Genomic DNA, 26,684 nt, shown 5'->3' on the forward strand with positions numbered 1-26,684 from the left:
GTCCGTGGTGCCATGTATATGTTAGTGTCCGTGGTGCCATGTATATGTTGGTGTCCGTGGTGCCATGTATATGTTGGTGTCCGTAGTGCCATGTATATGTTTGTGTCCGTGGTGCCATGTATATGTTGGTGTCCGTGGTGCCATGTATATGTTTGTGTCCGTAGTGCCATGTATATGTTAGTGTCCGTAGTGCCATGTATATGTTGGTGCTGGGGGGGGGGAGAGCCAGCTCAGACATCCTGTAATACAACCACGTATCCTCCACGACCAAGTTCGAAGCCAGACCAATAATCCAGTTTAGTCCTCACCAGCTGGACTCCATGACATCCAAATACTCGACGCCATTTCTTTGAGGCCACAGTATCGTGCTATTGAGTAATCGAATTCGCTTCCATCGTGTTAAGTAATCAGTTGACTAACAATACTATACTCGTAATGACACTGTTACTTCGATTCTTGAAAAATCTATCGTGAGCTACAATTGATATACCATCAACCCACCCACCTGGTTTATACTTTACCACTATCACATTTTTTTTCTACTCTCGCTCTTGTTAAGTTTGAAAAAAAAAAACTAACTCCGCTTCATTATGACCGGGGGGGGGGGAGGGAGGGGAGGGGAGAAGGGGGAATAATATGATGGATTTTTTTAAAAAATGTTATCTATATCGAATTTCCTTGTTTTGTTTTTGCTTGTGGATTATGCTTTTTTTTCTAATCAAACGCTGGGATTAACAATCAAGTCCGGCAGGCTCATGTAATGTGATCTCAGATCTTGTTTTACGATGCCGGGCTGGATCGATTAGTTAACTGTTTCCCGCCAGCCACTCCCTGGTTGCATCATAAGTGAACTCATTTACTTTGTGCTGTAGACATTTCAATCTTAAATAACTCGCTAGCTTCCAACTACAATTCTAACACAAGTGATCTCATTTACTTTGTGCTGTAGACATTTCAATCTTAAATAACACGCTAGCTTCCAACTACAATTCTAACACAAGTGATCTCATTTACTTTGTGCTGTAGACATTTCAATCTTAAATAACACGCTAGCTTCCAACTACAATTCTAACACAAGTGATCTCATTTACTTTGTGCTGTAGACATTTCAATCTTAAATAACAAGCTAGCTTCCAACTACAATTCTAACACAAGTGATCTCATTTACTTTGTGCTGTAGACATTTCAATCTTAAATAACTCGCTAGCTTCCAACTACAATTCTAACACAAGTGATCTCATTTACTTTGTGTTGTAGACATTTCAATCTTAAATAACACGCTAGCTTCCAACTACAATTCTAACACAAGTGATCTCATTTACTTTGTGCTGTAGACATTTCAATCTTAAATAACACGCTAGCTTCCAACTACAATTCTAACACAAGTGATCTCATTTACTTTGTACTGGAATTTTGGCCTCGTGAACAGTTCTGTGACTTCTCCAAGGGCTGGTCATTGATTGAATTCTAGCCTTATATCTTTACCCCATCATCGGACCTCTAGTTGTTATCGGACATAGTTCACCTGGGAAGGTTTTTGTTATCGGACATAGTTCACCTGGGAAGGGTCTTTCCTCACCTGTGGCTAGGAAAGCTTAGTTCGAAGGGATGCAAATCTAATTCGTTTTTAAGGGAAGGGGGGGTGTAATACACAGAAGACGACAAAAGTGTGTTTACCTACGTATGGATAAGTGGTACTCATTAAACTCAAACGTAATTTGTTAACCTTAGTGCGTGCTATAGTTTAAACCTAAGATATACCTTCAAAGTACTCTGCTACTTTTAAAGCCAGTGCTACTTTTAAAGCCAGGCATAACGTTATGTCTGCCAAGAGATGTACATTACGTCAGTGGGATACGTTATAGGGTTCACCCACACCTTATAATGGTAGGGATTCACTAGCCTATTAATATGGCAGGGATTAGCTAACACCTTATAATGGTAGGGATTCACTAGCCTATTAATATGGCAGGGATTAGCTAACACCTTATAATGGTAGGGATTCACTAGCCTATTAATATGGCAGGGATTAGCTAACACCTTATAATGGTAGGGATTCACTAGCCAATTAATATGGCAGGGATTAGCTAACACCTTATAATGGTAGGGATTCACTAGCCTATTAATATGGCAGGGATTAGCTAACACCTTATAATGGTAGGGATTCACTAGCCTATTAATATGGCAGGGATTAGCTAACACCTTATAATGGTAGGGATTCACTAGCCAATTAATATGGCAGGGATTAGCTAACACCTTATAATGGTAGGGATTCACTAGCCAATTAATATGGCAGGGATTAGCTAACACCTTATAATGGTAGGGATTCACTAGCCTATTAATATGGCAGGGATTAGCTAACACCTTATAATGGTAGGGATTCACTAGCCTATTAATATGGCAGGGATTAGCTAACACCTTATAATGGTAGGGATTCACTAGCCTATTAATATGGCAGGGATTAGCTAACACCTTATAATGGTAGGGATTCACTAGCCTATTATTATGGCAGGGATTAGCTAACACCTTATAAGGGTAGGGATGAATTAACATCTTAATTAGGGATTACCTCAAGTCTATATTGATCCTACATTTCGCCTTGACTAGTGCCATGCGCGTTTAAAGAATGATCGGTGCATCTTTAACCTCTGACCTTTAGGGTCTAGCCACCTCAAGCCTGGTCTGCTCTTTACTGTTAAGAGCTGTTTGAACTCGGCATATTCTCAGCCATGACCAATCCTCATTCAGTTTTGATTTTGTTCTGTTTCCGGTTTCTCTCGGTTAGCAGTGCCAGGCCAATAACTACACTGAATGACTCAATGTCTTCCATGGATGTCTGCGTTACTGTAGATCTATTAAGTTTTAAACAGCTCCTGACAAAACATTTATTTATATGCTACGAATTGCATGTGCGCAACCCTAGCTATGTATTTCTCCTTGATAGAGAGGGGGGGGGGTAGGTATTGGATGTGAAGTAAATGTCACCGGAACTAGGCTGGGGGGGGGGGAGTCGGAGGAAGCTGGTCACGTGTCGTCTTCCCCAGAATTTATTGACTGCGTCCCCGACTGCAGGGGAACAACAGCAAAAAGTAACCGATAGATCTACTGTTTTAGTATTAGACCTACCAGTCAATCTTGTCAACACAGTACAGGCCGAAGTTGAAACATTGATTAGCGCTGTCACGTGCTAGTGTAGTTATTGTGCTTTCAAGCTGATCTCATTTTCATTTCGACCTCTGTGTGTATGTATGTGTGTGTGTGTGTGTGTTTCTATGTCTGTTTCGTCTTTTCCTTCCAAAGAACTGTTCCATGTCAAATCGTTCAAGAGTAGTGCGCGCTTGTTCCCAGCAATTAAAGCTTTCGTTGAATCTTAAGTAATACAAGGTACATACAATATTTTTTGTGGGGGGGAGAGGGGGGTAAGTGGAAAGTGTTGTAAAAAAAACAACTGGTGTGGGGGAGGGGTGTTTGTTTACTCTGAAAGAGTTGCAGTTGCTGAAAATGTTTTTGGAGGTTTATAGTGCAAACATATTCATTTGGAAAGTAGGCTCTTCAGAAAGACGTTTATGTATTTGTCAGACCTAGAAGAATGGTTATTATATATATATATATATATATATATATATATATATATATATATATATATATATATATATATATATATATATATATATATATATATATATATATATATATATATATATATATGCTCTTTCAAAGGGAGATCATTTTAGCGCATTTTTTTTAGCACTGCAGAATTCAATGTCTATACTCTCCCCTAAATGTTCCTTATGACATGGAATAAGTTTGAGAGGCTCGCTCTATGACATTGGAGCAACTAAAAACGCTTTTTGAAAACAAATCTACAACTAGCGGCAATAAATCAAAGCTGATACGAAGATCAACTACTGCTTTTGAGATCTTTTAGTTGGCAACAGTTATTTGTTTATTTTATCTATTCATTTCAAAAGCTTTTTTCAAAAGGTTTAGATAATAGTGAACAAATAGATGCTATCTTACTAGATTTTTCTAAGGCTTTTGACAAAGTTCACCACCATAGTTTGCTTAAAAAATTAAAATATTTCGGCATTAATGGTCCACTGCATCAGTGGATTAAAGACTTTCTGATAGGGAGAGAACAAACTGTAATAATAAATGGCTCTAAATCAACACCGATAACAGTAAACTCAGGTGTACCTCAAGGTACAGTCTTGGGTCCACTACTATTTTTAATTTACATAAATGATTTACCAAATTGCATTAGTTCAGGAACAAAAGTCAGATTATTTGCAGACGATTGCATAATATATAGAACAATAAAAACAACACAAGACACAGATATTTTACAAAGAGAATTAGATGAATTACAGAAATGGGAATCAAATTGGAGCATGTCTTTCCACCCAGAAAAATGTCAGTTGTTAAGAGTAACAAAAAAACTAAAACAAATTAATTCCACTTATCTTATTCATGGCAAACCAGTATCACAGACTAAAAACGCAAAATACCTAGGTGTTATAATAAATGAAAAACTATCATGGAATCCACATATTGATGAAACTACAAAAAAATCAAACAAAGCATTAGGATTTATTAAAAGAAATTTCTATAAATCAAATAAGAACATAAAACTAAAATGTTACCTAACCTTGGTTAGGCCAATAATAGAATATGCATCCTCCGTTTGGGACCCCTCAACTCAAGAAAACATTAAGAAACTGGAACAGACACAAAATAGAGCAGTGAGATTCATAACAAACGAATATTCACATTTGACTAGAGTAACACCTTTAGTAAAATCACTAAATTTAGAAAGCCTTCAGGACAGAAGGCTCAAAAGTAAAGTAGCAATCATACATAAAACACTGAACCATAATCTTCAAATACAAAAACAAAATTTAATAAAATACTCTGAAAGACACAAAGATAAAGGCACATTCCTCGTCCCATATGCTAGGACAAATTTGTACAAATACTCCTTCTTCCCTAGTGCTATTAGAGCATGGAATGGGTTGCCTGAGCTAGCCAGGAAAACCAGTGACTTGGCAGAATTTAAGTCATTGGTTAATATGCATGACTAAATGCATGACGCGTAGGACGTAATCATCTTCTTTTTTGAAGTAACGTCTGTATTATATAAGATAAGATAAAAGCTTTCTCAATCTCCATCTTTTCATTATCTTGCGTTTCCCTTATAGATCTAGTTCTCCATATCGCTTACTCTTCTTTTTCTATGTTACTGTACCTTATTGCTAACATAATGTAAAGCGGATCTCCAAACACCAAATCGTTGATAAAGTGCAGATCATTGTGATAAACATAAATCTTGTAAAATCCTACATGATTATATTAAATGTCAGTAAATCCAAACTTAGTATCGTGTGGATTGTATTAGAGAATGACGGCTCTCTTAATTAATTTTTTTTTATATACAATGAAAAAGTTTGGATCCACGAATAGATGTCTAGATCTAAATGTTTCAAACAGCACTTTGTTGAATGACATGCCAATGACTGACACTTTGCTTGCTTCTGATTCAGGTCAAACAAAGGGGCCTCCAAACAGAGAAGGGACCAAATCAATGCAGAGATTGCAACAATGCGAGAATTACTCCCCTTGCCGGAGTCGTCTCGCCAACGCCTCTCCCAGCTTCAAATCATGTCACTGACCTGTGTTTACATTAGGAAATGCAACGTTCTCCACAAATGTAAGTTTAAAATTGCTTCGAATAGTTGCAGACGACTTGACCTCTCGAAAAATCTGAGGGAATAGATCTACACCTCTAGACAGATCTATGAAACTTTACTAGACTACTAACTATGACAATGTCTCATTTGATAATAATTTTATTTAAGTTTACTTACAATAAATCATAATGCAAAGTAATGATCAATATACTTCAATTGCTTTTATTTCAATGTAAAGTTTAGTTTAGGATTGTTAAAGGATTAGGCTATCTCTACCTATGATGTGTGGCCTAAAGGGACATTGAACTATTTCTGTTTATTTATCAATGGCATTAGATTTACAATACGATATACATAATTGATTGTTTACATAAAACTATGTAATTTAACATGTAGACAACTAAGTTTACAGTTACTTGAATAAAGTGAAATAAATAAAATATATATTAGATTTTTTCACTGTTGAGAGTACATCTAGTTTTAGATATTTATATTAAAGTGTGTTGTTGTTGTTTTTTCATTGCCAACAGTATTTCGAACCAAATCTTTAGAAACGAGTCTTCCTGAAGCACTGGACTTTTTCCAGGTACGTTTAAGATTATATCTATTATTCATGCTAACAATTTCAATATATATATACATATATACATTAGAGAGAGAAAGAAAGAGTTATATATATATATATAATATCTGATTATCAATATAAACATATTAACAGTATTATACTCCTTATGCTGAATATATTTCTATTATACAAACAAGTTATAACAGCTGCATATGCTTCGTATATAGCAACAGTTACAATAAGAATCTCCGCCAATAAGAAACAAAAACTTGAATCCGAACTTCATTTCAAATTAACAAAACCTAAATAACAAATTTGTATAATGTAGCTGGATTGATTGAGAACCTGTGGACTCTTAGATGGTGAGCTTTTCCTCCAATGCGATGCTGCTATGAACTTCGTTGATAATTCACTAAAAGCACTTAGCCTTGTGTCTAGTTGCATAGCCAGAACACATTCCTTCTTATGTTATCTAATGCCAACAACTATCTTCCGATCTTACAAAATACATTAGTGGTCTTGATTATCTAACCAAAGGTTCTCAGATTAATTACGATAGAGACCATTTAGACACTTCATTTTATTCCTGATTATCCTATTTAATTTGTTAGTGTTCTGGGAGTGGGTGTCACCGAGTGGCATTTTGAGAATGTCTCATATAATGACAACAACGAACTCTTCAAACTGAAGTGGTATTCTTCTGCCTAGAAATGAAATAGTTATCTGAAGCTCTTCAGCGTTTGGAAAGAAATAGAAATAGATTAAAGGTTTCTTTTGGTGTTTAGCCAGAGCCTGCCTTTGTGACAACAATTGTTTCCCCCTTAATAAGTTAAATGCTTAAGAAAACAACAACACATTTGGTGCACATCACTGGTCATAAAAATAAAGTAGAATGAGCTTGATCACACGCGTCCTTCGTTTGTTTTGGTTTTTTGCGTGTTTTGGTGGCTGCTAGAAGGTTAGGATTAGATCCGGGTCTACTTAGACATAATGCATGTCAGAAATAATTATATAGCAATCCCCAACCTTTTTTTTCACCCCTTTTGGATAGAAAAATACACGCACACAAACTGATACATACACATGGAAACGTAACAGCAGATCTACACCAACACAGGTGCATTCACATCCGACACACACATACAGCTAGTACCGACCTGAATCAGTTGTACTCAGTTACCAGGATGTTTCATTGGGGGAGGGGGGAGGGAGGAAGAAGTACAATTAGGAATTCATGTTTATTTTCCTAAACTTTGTACAGTGGAGATCTCAATGTTTGTTTTTGGTACTTAACCTCTACCTGGAAGCTTATGCGTGTTGTTGTTGTTATTTTATCGCCCACTATATGCTAGTTCTGGAGGCGCGGTGGCTGAGCGGTAAAACGCTTGGCTCTCGGGTTCGAATCCTGGTGAAGACTAGGATTTTTGGATCTTTTGGGCGCCACTGAGTCCACCCAGCTCTAATGGGTACCTGGCATTAGTAAAGGCGGTTGGTCGTTGTGCTGGCCACATGACACCCTCGTTAACCGTAGGCCAGAGAAACAGATGACCTTTACATCATCTGCCCTTTAGATCACAAGGTCTGAAAGGGAAACTTTACTTTACTTTATATGCTAGGTCTGGGAAGATTTGAACCACACATCGTTTACTGCGTGTTTGTAGTTCGATTGCATACCGTCTGATTTCGTCGCGAGATGTGTTGATGTTTAAACGACTGTATCTAGACCAAATCTGACCCTTCACACGGTGCGGCCCTTGACCCGGTGCTATCCGACCCTTAAAATTCCACTCATAGTGCATCAATGAAGAAGTCGAGGTTCGGTTCCATTGGACTTGAGGATTTATTTATTTGCGGCGGTGTGGCCCGCGACGCGCGTGTCGAAAATGTACATGGTAACTAGGTCGAAAAAAAAAGGGGGGGGGGAAACAAGTTTGATTTCGACTGAAATAGTCGACGTCATGTTTTACCGCTCTCTGACTTCTTCAACTATGACTGTTTTGGCTCTCTGAAAGACTTTAAAATGTGTACGTAAACAGTTCTTGTATTTCAACTCGTACGAATAGAAGAACTGACTGAAAGAAATTCATGCTCGGCTGCATTCCCCCATTCCCCTCCCTGGTCGTTATATCATTCCACCCCCCCCCCCCCTCCAATCCATTTTGTACAAGTAACTTTGGTGACATTGTATCATTCCTCCCCCCTTAACCCACCGTCTCCAATGACATTCTTACCCCCATAGCTCTCTGTTAGTCAGCTCAGTATCAAGGGAGGAGACGAATCTGTCTATAGCCTCGCTTTGGCTGCCATAATGTTCAGCCAATTTCTCTCCCCCCCCCCAAAAAAAAAAAAAAAATTCAAAACCAATGTCCTCAAAAAAAGATACTGATGACGTCATCGCCTCTATCCATTCTTCTGTCGACCCTCAGCGTGTTCGTCTCCTTGGACCTCCCCACCTCTTCTCTCCCCCCCCCCCCCTCTAGGTTTCCACTTCAATGCCACAATATTGTGTATGTAATATTTTTGGAGAAGACTAGCGTTGGTGTGACAGCCCGGTGAATAATGGGTTGCATTTACCTGACTGTAGAAACCGGACTGTGTTAGGTAACTGTATGAGAACACGGGGGCGGGGACGTCATACAAGCAAAGAGTAGAGACATGGGGGAGGGGGCGTCCTACAAGCAAAGAGTAGAGACATGGGGGAGGGGGCGTCCTACAAGCAAAGAGTAGAGACATTTCAACTCTTGCCAACTGTATCATTTCAACTTATCATGCAACCCCCTACATCTCGTTTCAATATCTGTTTTTTTAATATGTTTGCCCTTGAACAGAGTATCATTCATATTGGCTTATCAATCATAAGGGCTCAGACATATTATCATCTATATGGGTTTAAAAGTCTTTTTAATATATGTGGGCTTATTGCCATTGATGTCACTTTCGAAAGATTCGATCACGCCAATGCTCTGTTGTCACTTTTGAAAGATTCGATCACGCCAACGCTCTGTTGTCACTTTCGAAAGATTCGATCACGCCAACGCTCTGTTGTCAACTTGTTGAAACAAAAGATTTTCAATCAAAATGAATTAAATATTTTATTTATTCCGTGTACACATTCATTCAAACTCAAAGAAGCGTCTGAAATTTGGTTTTTTCTCTAAAAGTCAACCACATCCATTGCTATAGGAGAAGGAGACGCAGACTTGCCTAGCAGACAAATAATTCAGTTTGTTGTAGACCTGTTTTTTTACTTCCCTAAACTGTTGAAATAAAATCAATGCTACTGTTTTGTAAGTGTCTAGATATTAGACTTCCTACTCACTAAAAAATAGGTTGTTGTTTTGTTTTTCTCGAAAAGATGGGATATAATTTTTAGTTAATGTGTAAGTAGATCTATGTTTATTCATCAGCGTTTCATTTTTATTGTAGGTATCAATTTTTAATATTAGTATTTTTTAGTCGATTTATTTTGTTTTGTGTGTAATCGTGTGTGGGTTGTAGTTTTGATTACCTGTTCTTTATAGTCACTTTGAAGGCGTATTATTTTGGCTCCATTTGAGAAGATTAATTTTTTCAATCTACATTTCTCAGCAATCCAAACCTAACTATATTTGAGCACAAAATATTTCAATCTATAGTTCAGTGATACATAAACTTCTGCTTGTGGGTCACATCCGGCCTGTCCAGACTTCTGCTGAATGTAGCCGATGAGGTTCGTTGCCATTGGATGTGACCTTTTCTTATTTTTTTGTATTATAATTCTGTGGTCATTCGACACGTGACTCAAATGTAAAAAAAAAGGCCCCCCTCCTCCTCCACCAAAAAAAAAAAAACCCGAAAAGATTGGGCACCACTGCAGCGTCATTTTGAACAGAAACTTGTCTGCTCCTGCAAAAACAAAATGGCCGACCTTTAACTGCTTTACGAAGATTATGTTTAATGTCAGCTTAACGTGCCCCCCCCCCCCCCCAAATTATTGTTGAGAAAATTGATCTCTACGTATATGACAGCAATTATCAGTTCTTAAGTTTTAGATTTCTGGGAACTTCAGAAAGTTTTGGCGGGAAGGGGCCAAGTGGGTGTGGCGGGAAATTGATGAAACTTTAGGTCGTCAGGAAGACGTTTCATAAACTAAAATGCGCGAGCGAGCATGCGCGCGAACACATAGAGCAAACACTGTCCTGAAATCGAATAGTTTAACGATGAAGGCCCGGGGTGGGGCGAGATGGGAGGTACTAATTGAACAGTACAAGAACGTCACCGGCCTGTGTAATATGTCATTCTCCTCTACCTGTTACATCCACGACGTCACTCTCAAGTTTTAATATTGACGTTCCACTGCTGTAAGTTTAGGGTGGAGGAGCTGGGGGCGACAAGGGGGAGTAAATGTCAAAGTCTGTCTCAAAATGTCAGTGTTTACAATGGAAAGATTGCATTTGTTTCAAGCGAACTGACATCATCACTGACATTGTTGAAAGAGATGGATCGTTGTTAGGAAATATAGGGGGCGCTACTTGCTAGGAAATATAGGGGGCGCTACTTGCTAGGAAATATAGGGGGCGCTACTTGTTAGGAAATATAGGGGGCGCTACTTGCTAGGAAATATAGGAGGCGCTACTTGCTAGGAAATATAGGGGGCGCTACTTGTTAGGAAATATAGCGGGCGCTACTTGCTAGGAAATATAGGAGGCGCTACTTGCTGCAATGACGTTCTTCCTATCTATGTGCTGCCTCAATCTCTGGAGCGCCTTTCTGAGCTTTCAAACGAGGCTACCACCAGAAAGACATTACCCATACCTTGTGACTTTTGACCTTTTCGCCCATGACATCTCTGTTTCATGCGCTCTATGTGCACTATCAAAATAAAAGCCTTGCTATGTTCACAAAGTTTAATTATGTTTATAGACTCATTTCGTTCGACACAACCTCGTAATAAGTGTTTAGATTTTGTGGCCGGAAGAAGTAGTCTGAAAAATTGTTTTTAAGGATAAATTTGTCTCCAGAGGAATGTTTAGTTTGGAAGGGAGCTAAATCTTTCAAAGTTGTCGATGCTTAAAAAAAAACAAAAAAAAACAACACTAGACTGTTTGTAAGTAGACGTAATGGAGAGTTTCATTGTTGAAAACATAATGGTGGGGTGGACACTTCCGGTCTATCTATTTATGTAAGAAATAGTTCTTACTGACACCTTGAGATCTTTCGACGCCAGTTGTATGAAATCACGTGGCCGCTAATGACTGGTCGAGGGTTTCAGAAAGTTAGGCGACGCCCAAGAAGAAATAAAATGCGTCACCATTTGGACAAACTATTTCAATAATTAAATATGAATGTTTTTGTTTATATTTTTAAATATAATTTCTAAACAAACGCAGACTAATAAAAAAAAAAAACAAGGACTAGATAGAGTATGTCTTGAAAGTTCCAATATTACAAATGTTGCGTCATCTGTTAAGCTTCGCAACTTCATTTGTTTTTAGGTACAGAGTTCTGTCGATTTATAGATTCTAGTGATAGAGCTTCAAGAAGAGTTCACATTACTATCTTGCAGATTAGCCACACACTACTTTTGCGAAAGTGATAGCAGGCGTAAACATTTCGTATCATTATGTTTACAATGTTGTACGGAAAAAGGAATTTTTCTAAGGTGTGTTGGTCTGTTGGCAGTTTGAATTGTTGCGTGGGAAGCTCTCTATCAACTTCGCTGACCATTGTGGTCACTGTAGATCAGACATTATGAGCCATGTAAAAGTAAGGAGTAAGGGTATGCATGTAGGCCGATTATATTACAAACAAAAAAAAAAGATTCTGGCTAGTTGTATTTCTTTCAATAACCTCATGTTGCAGATCATGATTCCGAAGATCAATGGTGTCCATTTGAGTTTATCCGTTTTAATGAGATGCGACATGATAACACATCAGATTGAACAAACCTTACTTGTCAGGCAATGAAAAGTTTAAGTTTTGTTAACACGTCAATGGGTGGTTTAGATTATGTCAATAGTCTATCAATAGTTTTAGAATTTTAACTTCATCTATTATCATTTTGATATTCTGTTCATTCGGTCTAAACAAAGCTTGAGATTATCTTTTATGTAACCGTAATATGAAAAAGAATCATTCTTCTGTACAGCGAAGAAAGAATGAAAAATAAATGGGGGGGGGGGGGGGATCATTCACTAGATGGAACCATTGTAGGCAGAAATAAGCTGCAGCATTGATTGGCTGACAACACACACGCGCGCGCGCACACACACATAGAAGCGAAGACATAATTGTGTACGCGTTTACTGATGACGTCATTAATAGTGTTCTGCTGTGGGTGCAAGGTGTGTGAACGGTACGTGGAACAGGCCTGGTGTAATGACTGCAGTTTTTTGTTTTTTTTAAAGCTTGAAAATTGATTTTTGTTTCCACCGCCATAGTGGCGCGGAGTTTGCTGCTCGGCTTGGACCCTGTGTTGTTCATTTCTATTCATAGCAATCTGAAAAACTACAACAATATGTTTGAAATAAGTAGGTCGTGCTATTGCAAGTACTTTGAGTATTTGCGTCATCAACACTAATAATAATCACCGCCTTTTGTTTTTCCCCAGCGGGTCAAGTTTTTAAATACTCTTGAAGCCAAATTGTCATGATACTTAAATTTGACCTCCCAAACAATGCAAAACAATGGCGGTGTAAATGTTATGCCCTTCTCAATAGAGTGTTTCTTTGTTGAAGATAAAATACTAGAAACCACCCACAACTCCCGCTATTTTTATTCATATATAGTCCTATAACCAAATACAGCTACACACAAAATGTGTGCGTGTGTGTGAAGGGTGGATTTAAAAGAGCGATAAACATGGTAATCACCTAATGATTGTACTCTAGTTTTACTCTCCCATTCTGTTCTATAGTCTCCCAAACCTAAGAGGGCATGATGTTGGGATATATCTATCTATTAGATAGGCTGTGTACAGACTATTCAAAGTGCTCATGAAAAGAATCCAAAACAAAAAACCCAATTTAACCCAGAAGACAAACACATGGATTGCCAGGGATAAGCTCCCCACCCACCCCTTTGTTTCCCCTATGGTCAAACGAGATGCAAACAAACCACACTAGCTGCCGTCTGGCTGTCAGCTGAATGCAACTCTGGTATAGAATGCTTCATTTCCCAGTGCTGTACCACCATTTCCTTGGGAAAAGACTTTATGGTTGCAAGGGTTTTGTGGCATGTATGGGTTCTGACGAAATTTTTTTTTTCATTCCTGTAAAGAGCAATCACTTCGAGACCTGCCGTTTTGGCTGTTATCTCCTTTTTTAGTTCCTTCTCTACGATTTGATTATTGTAACTTTTGCTGCGGAGCAGTTAGAAACGTCTTACAATAGATTCCGGAAACAACAACATAATCTAAGATGTAGACTTAGCAGACGTGACCGTGCTATCATCCAATGAACGCCAACTCTACAGAAAGAAGACGAGCGCAAAACGTTTTATTCAAAGAAGACGAATCTGACGTCATGACAAACTAAATTCGTCTTTCTTAGGCTAAGTCCTAATTGTTCAGCACGGCGTAGGCCAATTAAGTTTTTTTTTGAGGGGGGGGGGGGGGGGCTTTGGGTCTAAACAAATCTTAAGGTACAGACAAAAAAAAGAGGGGGGGAATTGAGTGTAGCACTCAGCCATTTAAAAAAATGTTCTTTATTTTTGTACGCAGCATAAAATAGTTTCGTTGTCAAAGCTTCTGACCGGCCAATTAATTTTGATTGCGTGTTTTACGTCACAGGTTTTTTTTGTTTACTGAAGAAATTTTTGCTTTGAGTAGAATTACATACTGGCTTTTTTTTTTTTTTTTGGTCTTTTTATTTTTGTCTCTTTTTTAACTTATCTATGGTCTCCTTCAGTCGAGAAGTGACTATAGGTCATCACATGGAAATGAAATGAAGGAATGCCGGGTGGGCATTAGCTGTGCACAGAACGATGTCGATGTTTAACTTATAAACTTGATCAATTCCTCTGCAATGTATTTCCAGAAACGGCATATGGGGTAGAATCAAACAAATGAAATTCTCTAGACTGTTCAATAATTTACACAGCCAAGAGAACCGTTAATTAAATAAGAATTTGACATTTAAAAAAATAAAGTCTACATTGAGTTTGATATTCAACTGATTTTCGGCGTCGGTCGTTGTTTTTGTTTTTGTTTGTTTGTTTGTTTAGATCTCTACGTCATGCTCTTCGCAGCCATCACAAAAACAAAAATCCTTTCAAATACGTGTTTAATTATTTGCTAAAACCAGTTCTAAGTTTATTGCCCTTGCTTCAAATAATCCCGAAAAAAAAAAATTACAAGAGCAGGCTAGTCCACGTATGTTTAGGTTTAGAATCGAGAGTGTAAAACATTGAACATGTGATGTTTTGTTTTTCTTTTTTTAACTTTTCCAATTCGAACTTTAAAACTACAGGAAGGAAAAAAGATGAGTGCCAACAAAATAACTTTGGCTATCAGATGAGTCACCAAATTTCCATCTCCTGATTCAGCGCTCACCCACTCAGAATCTATTTCCCGCCTGCACGTTATTTTCTAAACAAACAGAAAATGTTTCAGCTTCCTACAACACGTGCAGTTGAAATGGCAAAGAGAAAATCAACAAAACATTCAGAGACATCGCAAAGAAACATTTTATTTTGACATCTGGGAATGTTTAGATTTCTTTGATTGTATTAGTTTGAATGGAAGAGTGAAATTGAGTGTCACTAAGATGGTTCATGTGGGAAATTAAGTGGAGCTAACCTAGGTAATGGGAGGCGAGGTGGCTGAACTACAGGCTCAGGGCTTGAAATCTGGTGAAGACAGGGATTTTAAATTTCAGGATTGTTAGGGTGCCTCTGAGTCCCCCCATCTCTAGTGGGTACCTTACATTGGAGAAAATAAAGTCATTGTGTTGGTCACGTGACACCCCGGTGAAAACCATGTGCCACAGAAACAGATAACTTTTACATCATCTGCCCTAAAGATCGAGATAACTTTTACATCATCTGCCCTAAAGATCGAGATAACTTTTACATCATCTGCCCTAAAGATCGAGATAACTTTTACATCATCTGCCCTAAAGATCGAGATAACTTTTACATCATCTGCCCTAAAGATCGAGATAACTTTTACATCATCTGCCCTAAAGATCGAGATAACTTTTACATCATCTGCCCTAAAGATCGAGATAACTTTTACATCATCTGCCCTAAAGATCGAGATAACTTTTACATCATCTGCCCTAAAGATCGAGATAACTTTTACATCATCTGCCCTAAAGATCGAGATAACTTTTACATCATCTGCCCTAAAGATCGAGATAACTTTTACATCATCTGCCCTAAAGATCGCAAGGTCCTAAAAGGGAACTAACTAAACTAGTCGACGAGTGGAATTGAGCTAAACTGGTTAATGTGTGAAATTGAGTGGAGCTAAAGTGGTTAATGCGTGAAATTGAGTGGAGCTAAACTGGTTTATAAATGCTGTTGTTTTATGTCATCGCCAGGCTTTAACAGGCTTCTTATTGGTCACCACACGAGAAGGAAAGTTATTGTACATCTCAGAAAATGTGACAGACTTTCTTGGCCATTCAATGGTAGGTTGAGTTTGTTTCAAAGCATACAAAGAATCATCGAATACAACGTTCAGAATATCGATGGCGCACATTTCTCCTATGACACAATTTTAGACATATTAATGTGTAATTTACAACACTATCATTCATGTTCTACTATAGAATGCCTATGTGTAAGTGATAAGTTTGAATGACCATTGGGCAGGTTGACATGAAGACACAGGGAGACAGCCTGTATGATATTGTAGACAAGCGAGACCACACTACAGTGCGCAGTCAGTTGCAGCAGGGCTGTAACATGGAGGACAAGAGGTCACTCTCAGACGTGTCCTTTTTCTGCCGAATGAACATGTCCAGAACTCTGAAACGCCAATCTGGTTTTGGCGATGTCAAGGTAGGTTTGTTATTTAGTCTACAGCCGCCTATATGGTAAAGTGTATTCATTGTATATTTACTAAGTACTTACCAACATTATGATTCCATATGTACATTTTTTAAAAATCTTCAATGCAATATGTTGACTCTAGAAAACTATAAAGTGGATTGAAGAATGTGTAGTAGGACCCCATTGCACAATATGAGAGCATGTGCCTTAGCAGCCTTTTTTGCAATCCAATTCAAGAAAAAACAACTTTTGTTAATTTGCATATATTATTATGTTTGTAAATAACGTTTTAGAGCTTGTTTTATATTTTATTAACGGGAATTGGGCTAATCTTAAATACTATCATGTCACAATAAAAAGTTCTTTTGAACTTTTAAACATGAATTATTTTCTGTCCTATTATTTCCATCTTCTGTATCCTCATGTGGTTACCTCCCCTATTAATTGTGTTGTCTGAAGGTGTTGCTCTCCTGGTCAGTAATGCCATTAGATGATTGTGTTGATTCAGGTCTTGTTTTGTCACAATCGACTAGTCCCCTGAGACTCTGAACTGAAACTGCTCTCTCAAAGTGGCTTAGGATTCTTAAACATTTATTTTGTTATTCAGCCCTTTGTTTTCGGTGCTAATGGATGGCGGATCAGTGGCTGGACATGTAGAATGTAACCATTAGGATTTGTTATTGTGACAGCGTCTAATTTTAAATGGGTTTTATTTTTACATCTGCTGCTGTATCTCACTGAGAAAAAAAAAACAACCTTCAGGATTTCATTTATCAATTTAGTGAAAACCTTTTTTATTTTTTAATTCTCAATGTTGATTGATTTGACATTTTCAAAATGGTTCATTCTCTTGCGTCATCATTTTGCCAAGGGAAACAATCCTGTATCAAGGGACATAATCATTTCTAACTTTGAATGTTGGCTAATTTTTTTTAACAAAGAAATGTTTTAAAATACTAGTTTAAAGATACCTTAATAATTTTTTATTTTAGTTTTTTTAAAGGCATATGAGTCAGTACATGGGAAATTAGAAATTAATTCTCTTTGATAAACTGAATGTAGAAAATAATAAACATGCATGCAGTATTTTCATCTGATAATTCTCTTTGTGACAAAAAACTATTCTGGGTATTTCCCTTACAATTTTCTAACAGTGTAACAATTTAAAATGTTTATGTAATTTATGTATATGTGTTACTTTATAGAAACAATTTATCCACTAGTACATCTAGTTAATGTTTTAAAGACTCTTGCAGTCTTTTTGTGCACTTAAAATAAAAAATCATTCTTTTTAATACAGTCATGGACTTTTTAAAAAATTCTATAACTGAAGTATTTAAATGACTTTCTTTTTTTTTTTAATCTCTATCTCAATACACTTACAACTAATAACACACACACACACACACACACCAATAGATAGCCTGTCATTTTAATGTATAGGCTTCAAATCCTACTAAATCATGGCTGCAAGGCTTTTTCTATATATAACTCAACACTAGCCATTTGAGCTTTTACCTTTCTTTCTAAAAAAATGTGTTTTCTCTATTCATTAAGTTGATAGTTAAGGTTAGAACTAGGCTACTGGGGGGAAAAAAATATAACCATGGCTATACATTTTGTTCAGGCAACATACATATTTCTTCATTGTGACATTTGACCCTGTGTATCAGTTCAAAGTTCATTATACTGTAGAACAAAGTTGGGGAGGAAAGAAAACTGCTGTCTCATCAATCAAACACTCCTTCCCTCTGGCTCTCATTTGCATACTGTTACCTTACTGTTACTTCCTGCACTTGAGTTGTCTACCTTTGGCTCACTGAAAAAAAACAACAACACTCCACTCCAATCCACTCCTAAACTTAACATTCTATTATTTGGCTAAGCATCACTTCTTTTCTTATACCCCCCCCCCTTTCCTAAATACATAACATCAGTTTTGTCATTGATGCAAACTGCAAGGACAATTATACTTTTTTTTTTAATCTTATAAAAGTTTACAATAAATAATGTTAACCTTTTTTTTTTTTTTTTTAAATATTAACATTTTTTGTTCAAGAATCTAGAAACTGGAAGTGTATGATTGAATTCTAAATGGTATAAATCTTTTCATCAATTTCAGGTCATGCATGTCCGTGGCCACTTTATTGGAACAGGGGCCACTGAACCTGGATGTCCTGTGGACAGTCAGTGTGTCTTCATGGCCACTTGCTCCCCTTTGATCACACCTGACCTGAAGGAAAACTTGGTACAGAACAACACAATGGTTTTCAAGACTGTCCACCAGCTGGACATGACATACTATGAAGTCACAAAAACGTGAGTGGTCAATTTATCAAAACTTTTTTCCCAATGCAAATATATATATATATATATATACAAGGCTTTTTTTTGTGACAGTACGCTGTACCGGCACCTTTTTGAGAAAATTATTACTTTTCTTGTATTTTAACGTATATTATTAATTTTTAGTAGTTTAAAGTTAGGCAATCAACTACCTTAGTACCGGCACCTAATCACTGAGTACCGGCACCTATTTTTTTTTTACAAATAAAGCAATATATATATATATATATATATATATTTATATATATATATATATTACAAATAAAGCACTGTATTTATGGCATTTTACGTCTCGAGAGATGATCTTTTTCCTTTGCAACTTCTTGTGTGACTAAAGAGGCCAATCCTTGATACGCAGCTGCGATCGCAGGTTGGACATATATAATCACTAGGGCCTGTTGCATTTCCACCCTTCTTTCTGCTTCTGTTGTGAATGACATCTGCTATCCGTGACCCTTCCTTTATGCTCTCTCTCCATGTGGATCTATCCAGTGCCACCTCTTTTCAGCTGACGGTGTCGATTTTGAAGAGCTTCATGTCGCGTTTGCATACATCCATATAATCTATCCATATATATGATCTCAATATTTGCTAAGTCAGTGTAGATTAATGTATATTTTCCTTAACTCTTTTTATTTTTTTAGTAATTTAACATTCCTATCTGGTTATTTTGAATGAATAGTCTGGTTATGATTGAGCAATGAAAGTTGAAACGGTCTTGTATAGATACAACACATATAAAATAATAATAATAATAATAACTGTTGGCATTAATACCAATCAAGTGAATGTAGCAAGTTCAAAACCCTGAGAATGTGAATTAATGAATTTACACTACAGATGTAAATAAGACATTTGATTTATCCTCTGCTTTACAGAGCTGAGTACCACCTGGGAATGAGTTCTGAGGAACTTTACAAGAAATCCTGGTACTCAATGCTGTATCCTGAAGATATTCATGAAGCCAAAGAGAAACATTTACAGCGTATGTAGTCAAATTTTTAATGCAGTAAAGATTTAGTTATTTAGCTACCAAATTTTACAAACCTTTATCTCAAGTATTTTACTAAGTTCAATTTCATAACTACTAGTACTATCATATTAAATGAAACAACATGTTGACATAGCTTAAAATGTTATTCTTTTAAATCTGCTTGACTTTTTCAGACATTAAAATATCCATTTAAATTATTTTATGATGATAAAACTTTAAAACAAACTTAATGATATACATACATACAAAATTGAAATAAGAATCAATTATAATTCTTTAATGTCAATTATATTTATTCATTATAAAGGTATTTCTTTTTGTTTTCTCACAAAGTTATTCGCTCCAATCATGAAATGGGCTGCATGATGACAGTACGTATGCTGAAAGCAGATGGGAGTGTATTCTGGGTGAATCTGGTCATGCACGTACGTCAAGCTAGCCTGGCCCAGAATGATGAGCCACTTATTGTCTGCATTAATCAAGTTATTGAGTAAGTAAACTGTTATAAAATTCTTTGGTATTCATACAGACGTTACTTTGAAAACAGCTAATCAAATGTGCAACTTTTTATTTTGAGTAAAGTTTTAAAACAACTTCAAAATTCAATTTTGTTTTGGAATTGATTAACATTTATATTTTTAATATAATAATAGTTGATTTATTACAGACTAAAAAAAGTGTGGCAAATCATTAGAAATGTACCAAAATTTATTATGATACATATTATAATAGCTTGCTTGATTAAAAATTGCTATAATCTTTTGATAGTTGGCTATGAACATTATTCTTACTTTACAGTGCACAGGAAGCCTTTCAAATAAAAGTTCAAGGTCACATGCTCCCCATGTTTCCCAGTCGACCACATGAAATGTGGGGAAATCATTTTCCATCTGGCCAGGAGCCACCCAGTGGACACTGGGTCCAAAAGATGAGTCCAGTCTCCATACCCAGCTACCAGAGCAACATCCCCAGCTACATAGGCCAGAGTGGACAGCCATCCATGTACAGCTCTGGCATGTCAGTGCTAAACAATTGTGGGATTGATCAGTCCCACCACCATGACCTAAACAGTATGATCTCTTCATCCTCCCTGGACCAGACTGACCAGCTGAAGGCTCGGCTAAAGAGAAAGATCCAAGGGCCCCATTCCAATACCTGCAAACCAACTAAAATTCCCCGCACCAACTGGAGTGTTGATAGAAGTGGTGGAGGAAATGGATTCCCAGAGTCAGACCAGAGCCTGCCCATGATGGAACAGTATTCTCATGCACCAATGACTGAGGGGCACTCAGACTTTTCTGGTCAACAAATGATTGCAGTCCCACCGAGATACAGAATTGGAGGACTTATGACAGCAAAGTCTAGCCATAAATTTTATGATTGCCAAGGAATGGTATCATCTATGGGTACCATGTTCTCATCAGAGCAGGTAGTACCTGATGTTCATTTACCAGAATCTTACCTCACCCCAGACCCTTCACCCATTTCGTCCCCTGAACCTTCCTGCATGACAGTGAAGACTGAGGTGATGGACAGTGATGCGAGATCTGAGCCAGTGAAGACTTCACAAGAGATCCTAAAAGCCCTCGAGAAGCTTGCAGCTCAGCCACAAGAGCTGCGATTGAGCAGTGTTCCTACTGAGATCCCTATTGTACCCCAAACTAAACAAATGAGAAAAGAACTTCCAGTTTTTGATGCTTTTGACATTGATAATTTTTTCGATGCATTGAAGATGCCAGATGCTCAATCAAAAGCATCACCCAAGCTGGAAGCTCTGCCCTTGAAGAAAGAAATTAAAGTGGAACTCCCTGAAGAATCCATCTCTGCTGAAAACATTCCTAACTTTGCCGCCCTGAAGGAAGAGCAACCTTGCATGAGTCCCCCTTACTTTGTCCCTGCCTCTGTAGACAGGCCTCAGCCACAAGCTCCTTCAATGTTCTTGTCATCTGCTATATCTGAAACCTACTATGAACCTGCTGATAGAGTCAGTTTTAACCCTGATATTTCAGCCAATGAAAACCAGCATCCACCACTGACAAAGTCATCAAAAGATCTAGTCTTGGTTCCTCAGCCCAAATTCATGAGCTCACAGGAGAAAATTGATGACCTGCTGAGTTATTTCTCAGATGATGGCTCTGATGTCTCTTCCCTCCATACTGATTCTAGCAGCTTTTACTTGGATCGCTCTGCCACGCAGGACTTTCTGGATGATACCTTCTACCAGAAATCATATCACATGGATCAGTATAACAGCTACCAAAGGCAAATGGATCACCAGCTGAGCCCATTGTCAAGCAGCTCTTCTCTATCTGGGGAGGATGACATTGCATTAGAAGAAGACCATTCCACTGACATGCTGGAGACTGCACTTGGGGAGAATCCATCCACTAACTCTTTCAAAGATGGAGATGTTCTCTGTATGCATGATGAATTCAAATTAGACTTCTCTGACTTCTTCCCTGCTTCAGAGGGTAAATACTTTGTTTTTATTCAATGAAATCCAACTTATAGTCTCATCTCAGGATGTTGCATTGCATATTAAAGTCTGAAAAGTTTTATTATAATTTTAAAAAAATGTAACATTAAAAATTGATTAATTTAAGTTCATTGTTTAAAAATCAATTAAGCTTTTTTTTTTTTAATTTAAAATTGCTCAGCGAGATATTTTTAAAAAAGAAAGAGAAGGTCTAAAAAGAGTTTCAAAAGGTTTTTATGGATAATTAATGATATGATCAAGAATAAACATATTCTTTAACCTTTAAGTAAGATGTTTTAAAAGAGACCATTCTGATTAAAAATCAGATTTAAAACAAGGGGCATTACTAGCATAAGCAAAGAAGTCTAACTCTTGTAATATATACATCATCTCCAAAAACTTTTAAACTCTGTTTCTTTAATCTAATAGGATCATAATCCTAGACTTCATAATTGATATTTGAATATTATGCTTCTAACATGAGCTAACAATAGAAGTTTTTAATTAATTACCGACCCATCTAGCTTATTTCATGTTGATCAAACACATTTGGCTAAAGTAATATACACTACCAATATATTTTCAATATTATTTTGATCCCTTAATCATTTTGTCATTTTATGCAATGAGCTGATTTTGTGAATGCATTTTGTATTTACAGGATCCCTGGACTTGATCAAAAACGGCCAGTAGGCTTTCCTGTGGTGTAATACTTGTTTTACACTCTCAAAGACGTTCACACTGTATGGCATATTGTCATGTGTAGCTTTTTTTATGATGCTGTTGCTGCTGGTCAGCATGGCTGTGGCAAGCCGGCTCCTGTCACAGGTCTTACTGCTGGCAGTGGGGCACCGTGGCATTCGCTTGTCACATGAGCATAAAGACAAGAAGTAACTAGGGAGGTGAGGTACAGAAATAGAATGAAGAGGGACACGTGACTCACCTGCCGGTCAGTGGTCACTTAGTCAACTCTCCCAAGTGCATAATGAGACTCAAAGAAAAACAAAAGCAGATCTTCAAACACTGGTTGTTTGGATCTGCAATAGTTTGTTCAAACATGGCAAATATGTTCATTATCTTTATGATATTTAGCCTTTTCTCTTGGTGTGAATTGTCACATTTTAAAACTAAACATGTTCAATGTGGTACCTGGCAATTTACAAAGTAATATCAGACATTTAATCTGCTTTAAGTTTCAGAATTAATTTATATTTATGATTTTTTTTTTATCTTGATCATTTCTGTAATCATTTCACATTAAAACATTACAATTTAAGAAAAACTAAATTTGTTTCTTGTAAATAATCATTTTTATTGATTTAAATTTTGTTGTTTTTTTTTCTTCAAAATGATTTTTTTTTCTTTCTTGCTTATTTTTTAAATGAAAAATTCTTGTCTATTTTGATTATTGTTGTAGAAATTTATTTCTTCAGTACTATTAGATAAATATTTATAGAAATAGGCCTACTTTGGATAATTTCAACTACACCAAGAAAATGTCTCTGTTTAATTATTTTGTTGAACGTGTTTTTTATTAAATAACATTTTTGTTTCATGATAAAAACAATTCATGTTTTGACACTGCTTTGATAGCAGCAGATCATTTATTATGCCATCCACTTTTGTCCTGTCCTTTCAAAGCTGTTCACAATAATAATCGTAATTCTTGTTCAATGGTCAGTGCTGGTCACTTGCTTATTTCATTATTAGTAGCACATTAACATTTTTTTTTTGCTGTCACTGGGATACGTAGTCTCATTAGCGTTGTGTCAATGACATATTTGTATCATTTCATTGGTTATTAAATATCGCTGCAGCATACTGAGGTCATTGCAGGTCATGACCTTAATTTTTTTTTATTGAATTGCTTTTTTATTAAACATGATGGCATATGCAGTAGACAAAAAAAAAATGTCATGCTGGCTCGTGACCTTTTTTTTTTCTGCATGTGAAAATTAATTGTCAGTACAATTGTCATGCGGGACATGACTAGGACAGATTTTAAGCTGGCTTAAAAGGTTTTATGGAATTGTACATTTATATAAATATATATATATAACTATTTGTTGTATTGCCTAATTATACAAAATTGTTCTGTTATCTTCCAAGGTCAGGGTCAGCCCCTCTTCCCTTCAATTTACTTCCCATTACACTCAAGTTTATTTTAAAAAAGTATTTAAAGAAAAGAAAAGAAACAATTACTTGTCATCATTTAATCTCAGCTCTACATTAAATTTGTTTCCCAACTAGTGCTGGCCACTTTTGAGGAAGCAATTTTAAAATCTAGAGTAGAGAAAAAAAAGGTTTTATCCACTTAAAGCTTTGTGGTTCTTTCATATTTTTTTTTTATTGTAGGCTTTTGGGAAAGGGGGAGGATAATTTTCCTGCTCAAAAATCAAACCATATTTAGCTATAAAAATGGTCAAAGCCTTTGTAAAGTATGGCTTAATTTTGAATATATCCTGTGATCTACACTTGGCATGCTGGCGTGCTTCTAACAGGGATCATGTTATATTCTTGATTACAATATTTTATATAAATATGGCAAATGGGCATTTTTATTGTTTTTCAATTTCATACTTTGCCATTAAATTTTTTTTTTAGGTTTTCTTTTAATCAACCAAAGAAAAAGAAAATTACAAAATAATGGGAAAATTATATTTCCAGTCTTGATGGTCAGCTGTCCTACTCACTGGCTGAGAAGTCCCAAATGAGTGAGGAACTTCCTTACTTTGCTGTTCAGAGGGGAAATAACTCTTAAAGTTTGGGCTGCATTCAGAATGGTTTATTAAGGAAGGGTTGTCAACAGAAAACAAAGTTGTATTATCCAATGTTTTTGTTGTTTTTTTAAAACTCTCCTGTTTGGATAGGTGTCTTCATTGTTATACAAGCCTAAGTGTTGTCTCTCTGTGCCTTCTCTGCGTACTCTCTTGTCTAATACCACCATTAGATGCTTGTGAAATCTTTTTCACCTTTCTGGATAACCTGTGTCTTTTTTTTTATGTTTTTGTTTTTGTAAAAACAAATCAAATAAATTATACATTAATTAACAAAAATACACTGTGTGTTAATTGTTTTTTAACTTTCTTTTGAAAATTATTTTAAGATAAGCCAGAAGATAAGTTTGAATAAAATATATCTTCTGTGAGGTACACCTATAAAGATTATAAACATGGTTTGAGTCCACCATTACATTTTAGAAGTTTAACCAGTAATAACTTGCAAAATTGTTTAGTTCTATACCTTTAAGCAACTAATTAAGTCACAAATACACAATTTGAATCTACTCATTCCATTCAAAAGCTGTGACAGAAAGAAAGTGTGTTAGAATGTCACAGATACATAATTGTTAATCACTGAGGCAAAATATGTAGGTCATCACTGTCAAGATGGGTTTTACAAGTTTATCTAAGGGAATACATACTCCACCGGGTTCCACACCTAATTGATCAGTTATTAAATTTCTGCCGAGGTTGTAATTTGTGCCGGGGAAGACCCCTGACAGTCTATCCGTTAATATATTCAGTACTTAGAACAAGCAAACTGCTCACATACATTAGAGTTGACAACGAGGGTGTTAATAAGTCCCAAGCCTGCGTCCCCAATACTGCGGAAGAAAACAACAAACAGAGAGCTCCAGCCAAAGATCTGCTATCCAAGCAAAACAAACAGAAGCAATGACGCCAATATAGCGTGTCCAACTCCATAACCCTAACTCCAACTTCAGTATAAAACTAAAGCAATGAAGTTACCCCCCCCCCCCTTTTTTTTTTTTTTTTCAAAAAAGGGGGGGGGGTTAAGTTATAAAACCCCTCCAGAAGGTTTTGACTTTAACACCCCACTCCAACCTTCCTCTTCAATATAAAACTTAAGCCAACTACAATCACCAAATTCTATTAGCGTAGCCAAGTGAGGTTCTGAGTTTGACCCCACTCAAATGGTTTTAAGTTTAAGCCAAGCTCCAGTGAATTTTTAGTTTAAAGCCCCCTTCCAGAGGGTGTTGATTTTAAAACCCACTTGAGCGGGTTTTGAGGTTTATACCCCCATCTTCAAAATTAAAATAAAATAAAATACAGTCGCCAAATTTTATGAGCGTAGCCAATTGGGCTTTTGGGTTTAAAAAATTAATTAATTTTGTCGATAAAATTCCCCTTTTCGATAAAAATCGACTACAAATCTAAAGCAAACTACAATGCTAAAATTCCATTATGAAGGTAGCCAATAGGAGTTTTAAGGTCACCCTCCCCCTTTTTTTTCCATCAAAAGAAAAATCAATGAAAACAATGAAGTAAATCTCTAGTTACCATTTTCTGGGCTCCATGAATAAAGTGTACTGAATAGCAGAATTGGATTTTGACCTACAGTTTTTTATTGAAGAGCAGCAGGATAATGCTCTGTAGACCTCAGAATTTGCTCTTTTTAGTTTTAAATGCGAAAATAATGCTTGGCCTAGCTGGCAAGGGCAATATTTCCACTGTTTTTCCACTAACTAAAGGAAGAGTCTATTTTATGGTAAAGAGTCATAGTAATAAAGATTAATTATATACACACACCAATACACCCTTTGTGACGGTACGCATCGGTATGGTTTTGAATGTGGGGAAAAAATTATTACTTTTCTTGTATTTAAACTCTTTCAAC

The 26,684-nt window shown here is 36.6% G+C and overlaps 1 protein-coding gene across 1 annotated transcript in view; it reads left to right on the forward strand.

Moving 5' to 3' along the window:
• Positions 1-25,101, forward strand: part of LOC106060393 (uncharacterized) — a 32,174-nt gene extending 7,073 nt beyond the window's left edge. Inside the window, exons 2-10 of the mRNA XM_013218235.2 lie at positions 5,541-5,707; positions 6,218-6,273; positions 15,774-15,863; positions 16,048-16,236; positions 18,350-18,546; positions 19,452-19,558; positions 19,901-20,057; positions 20,366-22,038; positions 22,705-25,101. Of these exons, the coding sequence (XP_013073689.2) occupies positions 5,541-5,707; positions 6,218-6,273; positions 15,774-15,863; positions 16,048-16,236; positions 18,350-18,546; positions 19,452-19,558; positions 19,901-20,057; positions 20,366-22,038; positions 22,705-22,736 (2,668 nt within the window). The 3' untranslated portion in view covers positions 22,737-25,101. The remainder of the gene's footprint in view (positions 1-5,540; positions 5,708-6,217; positions 6,274-15,773; positions 15,864-16,047; positions 16,237-18,349; positions 18,547-19,451; positions 19,559-19,900; positions 20,058-20,365; positions 22,039-22,704) is intronic.
• Positions 25,102-26,684: the final 1,583 nt, after the last annotated feature.

Source organism: Biomphalaria glabrata, chromosome 3, assembly GCF_947242115.1.
Source record: "Biomphalaria glabrata chromosome 3, xgBioGlab47.1, whole genome shotgun sequence".
Classification (NCBI taxonomy): domain Eukaryota; kingdom Metazoa; phylum Mollusca; class Gastropoda; family Planorbidae; genus Biomphalaria; species Biomphalaria glabrata.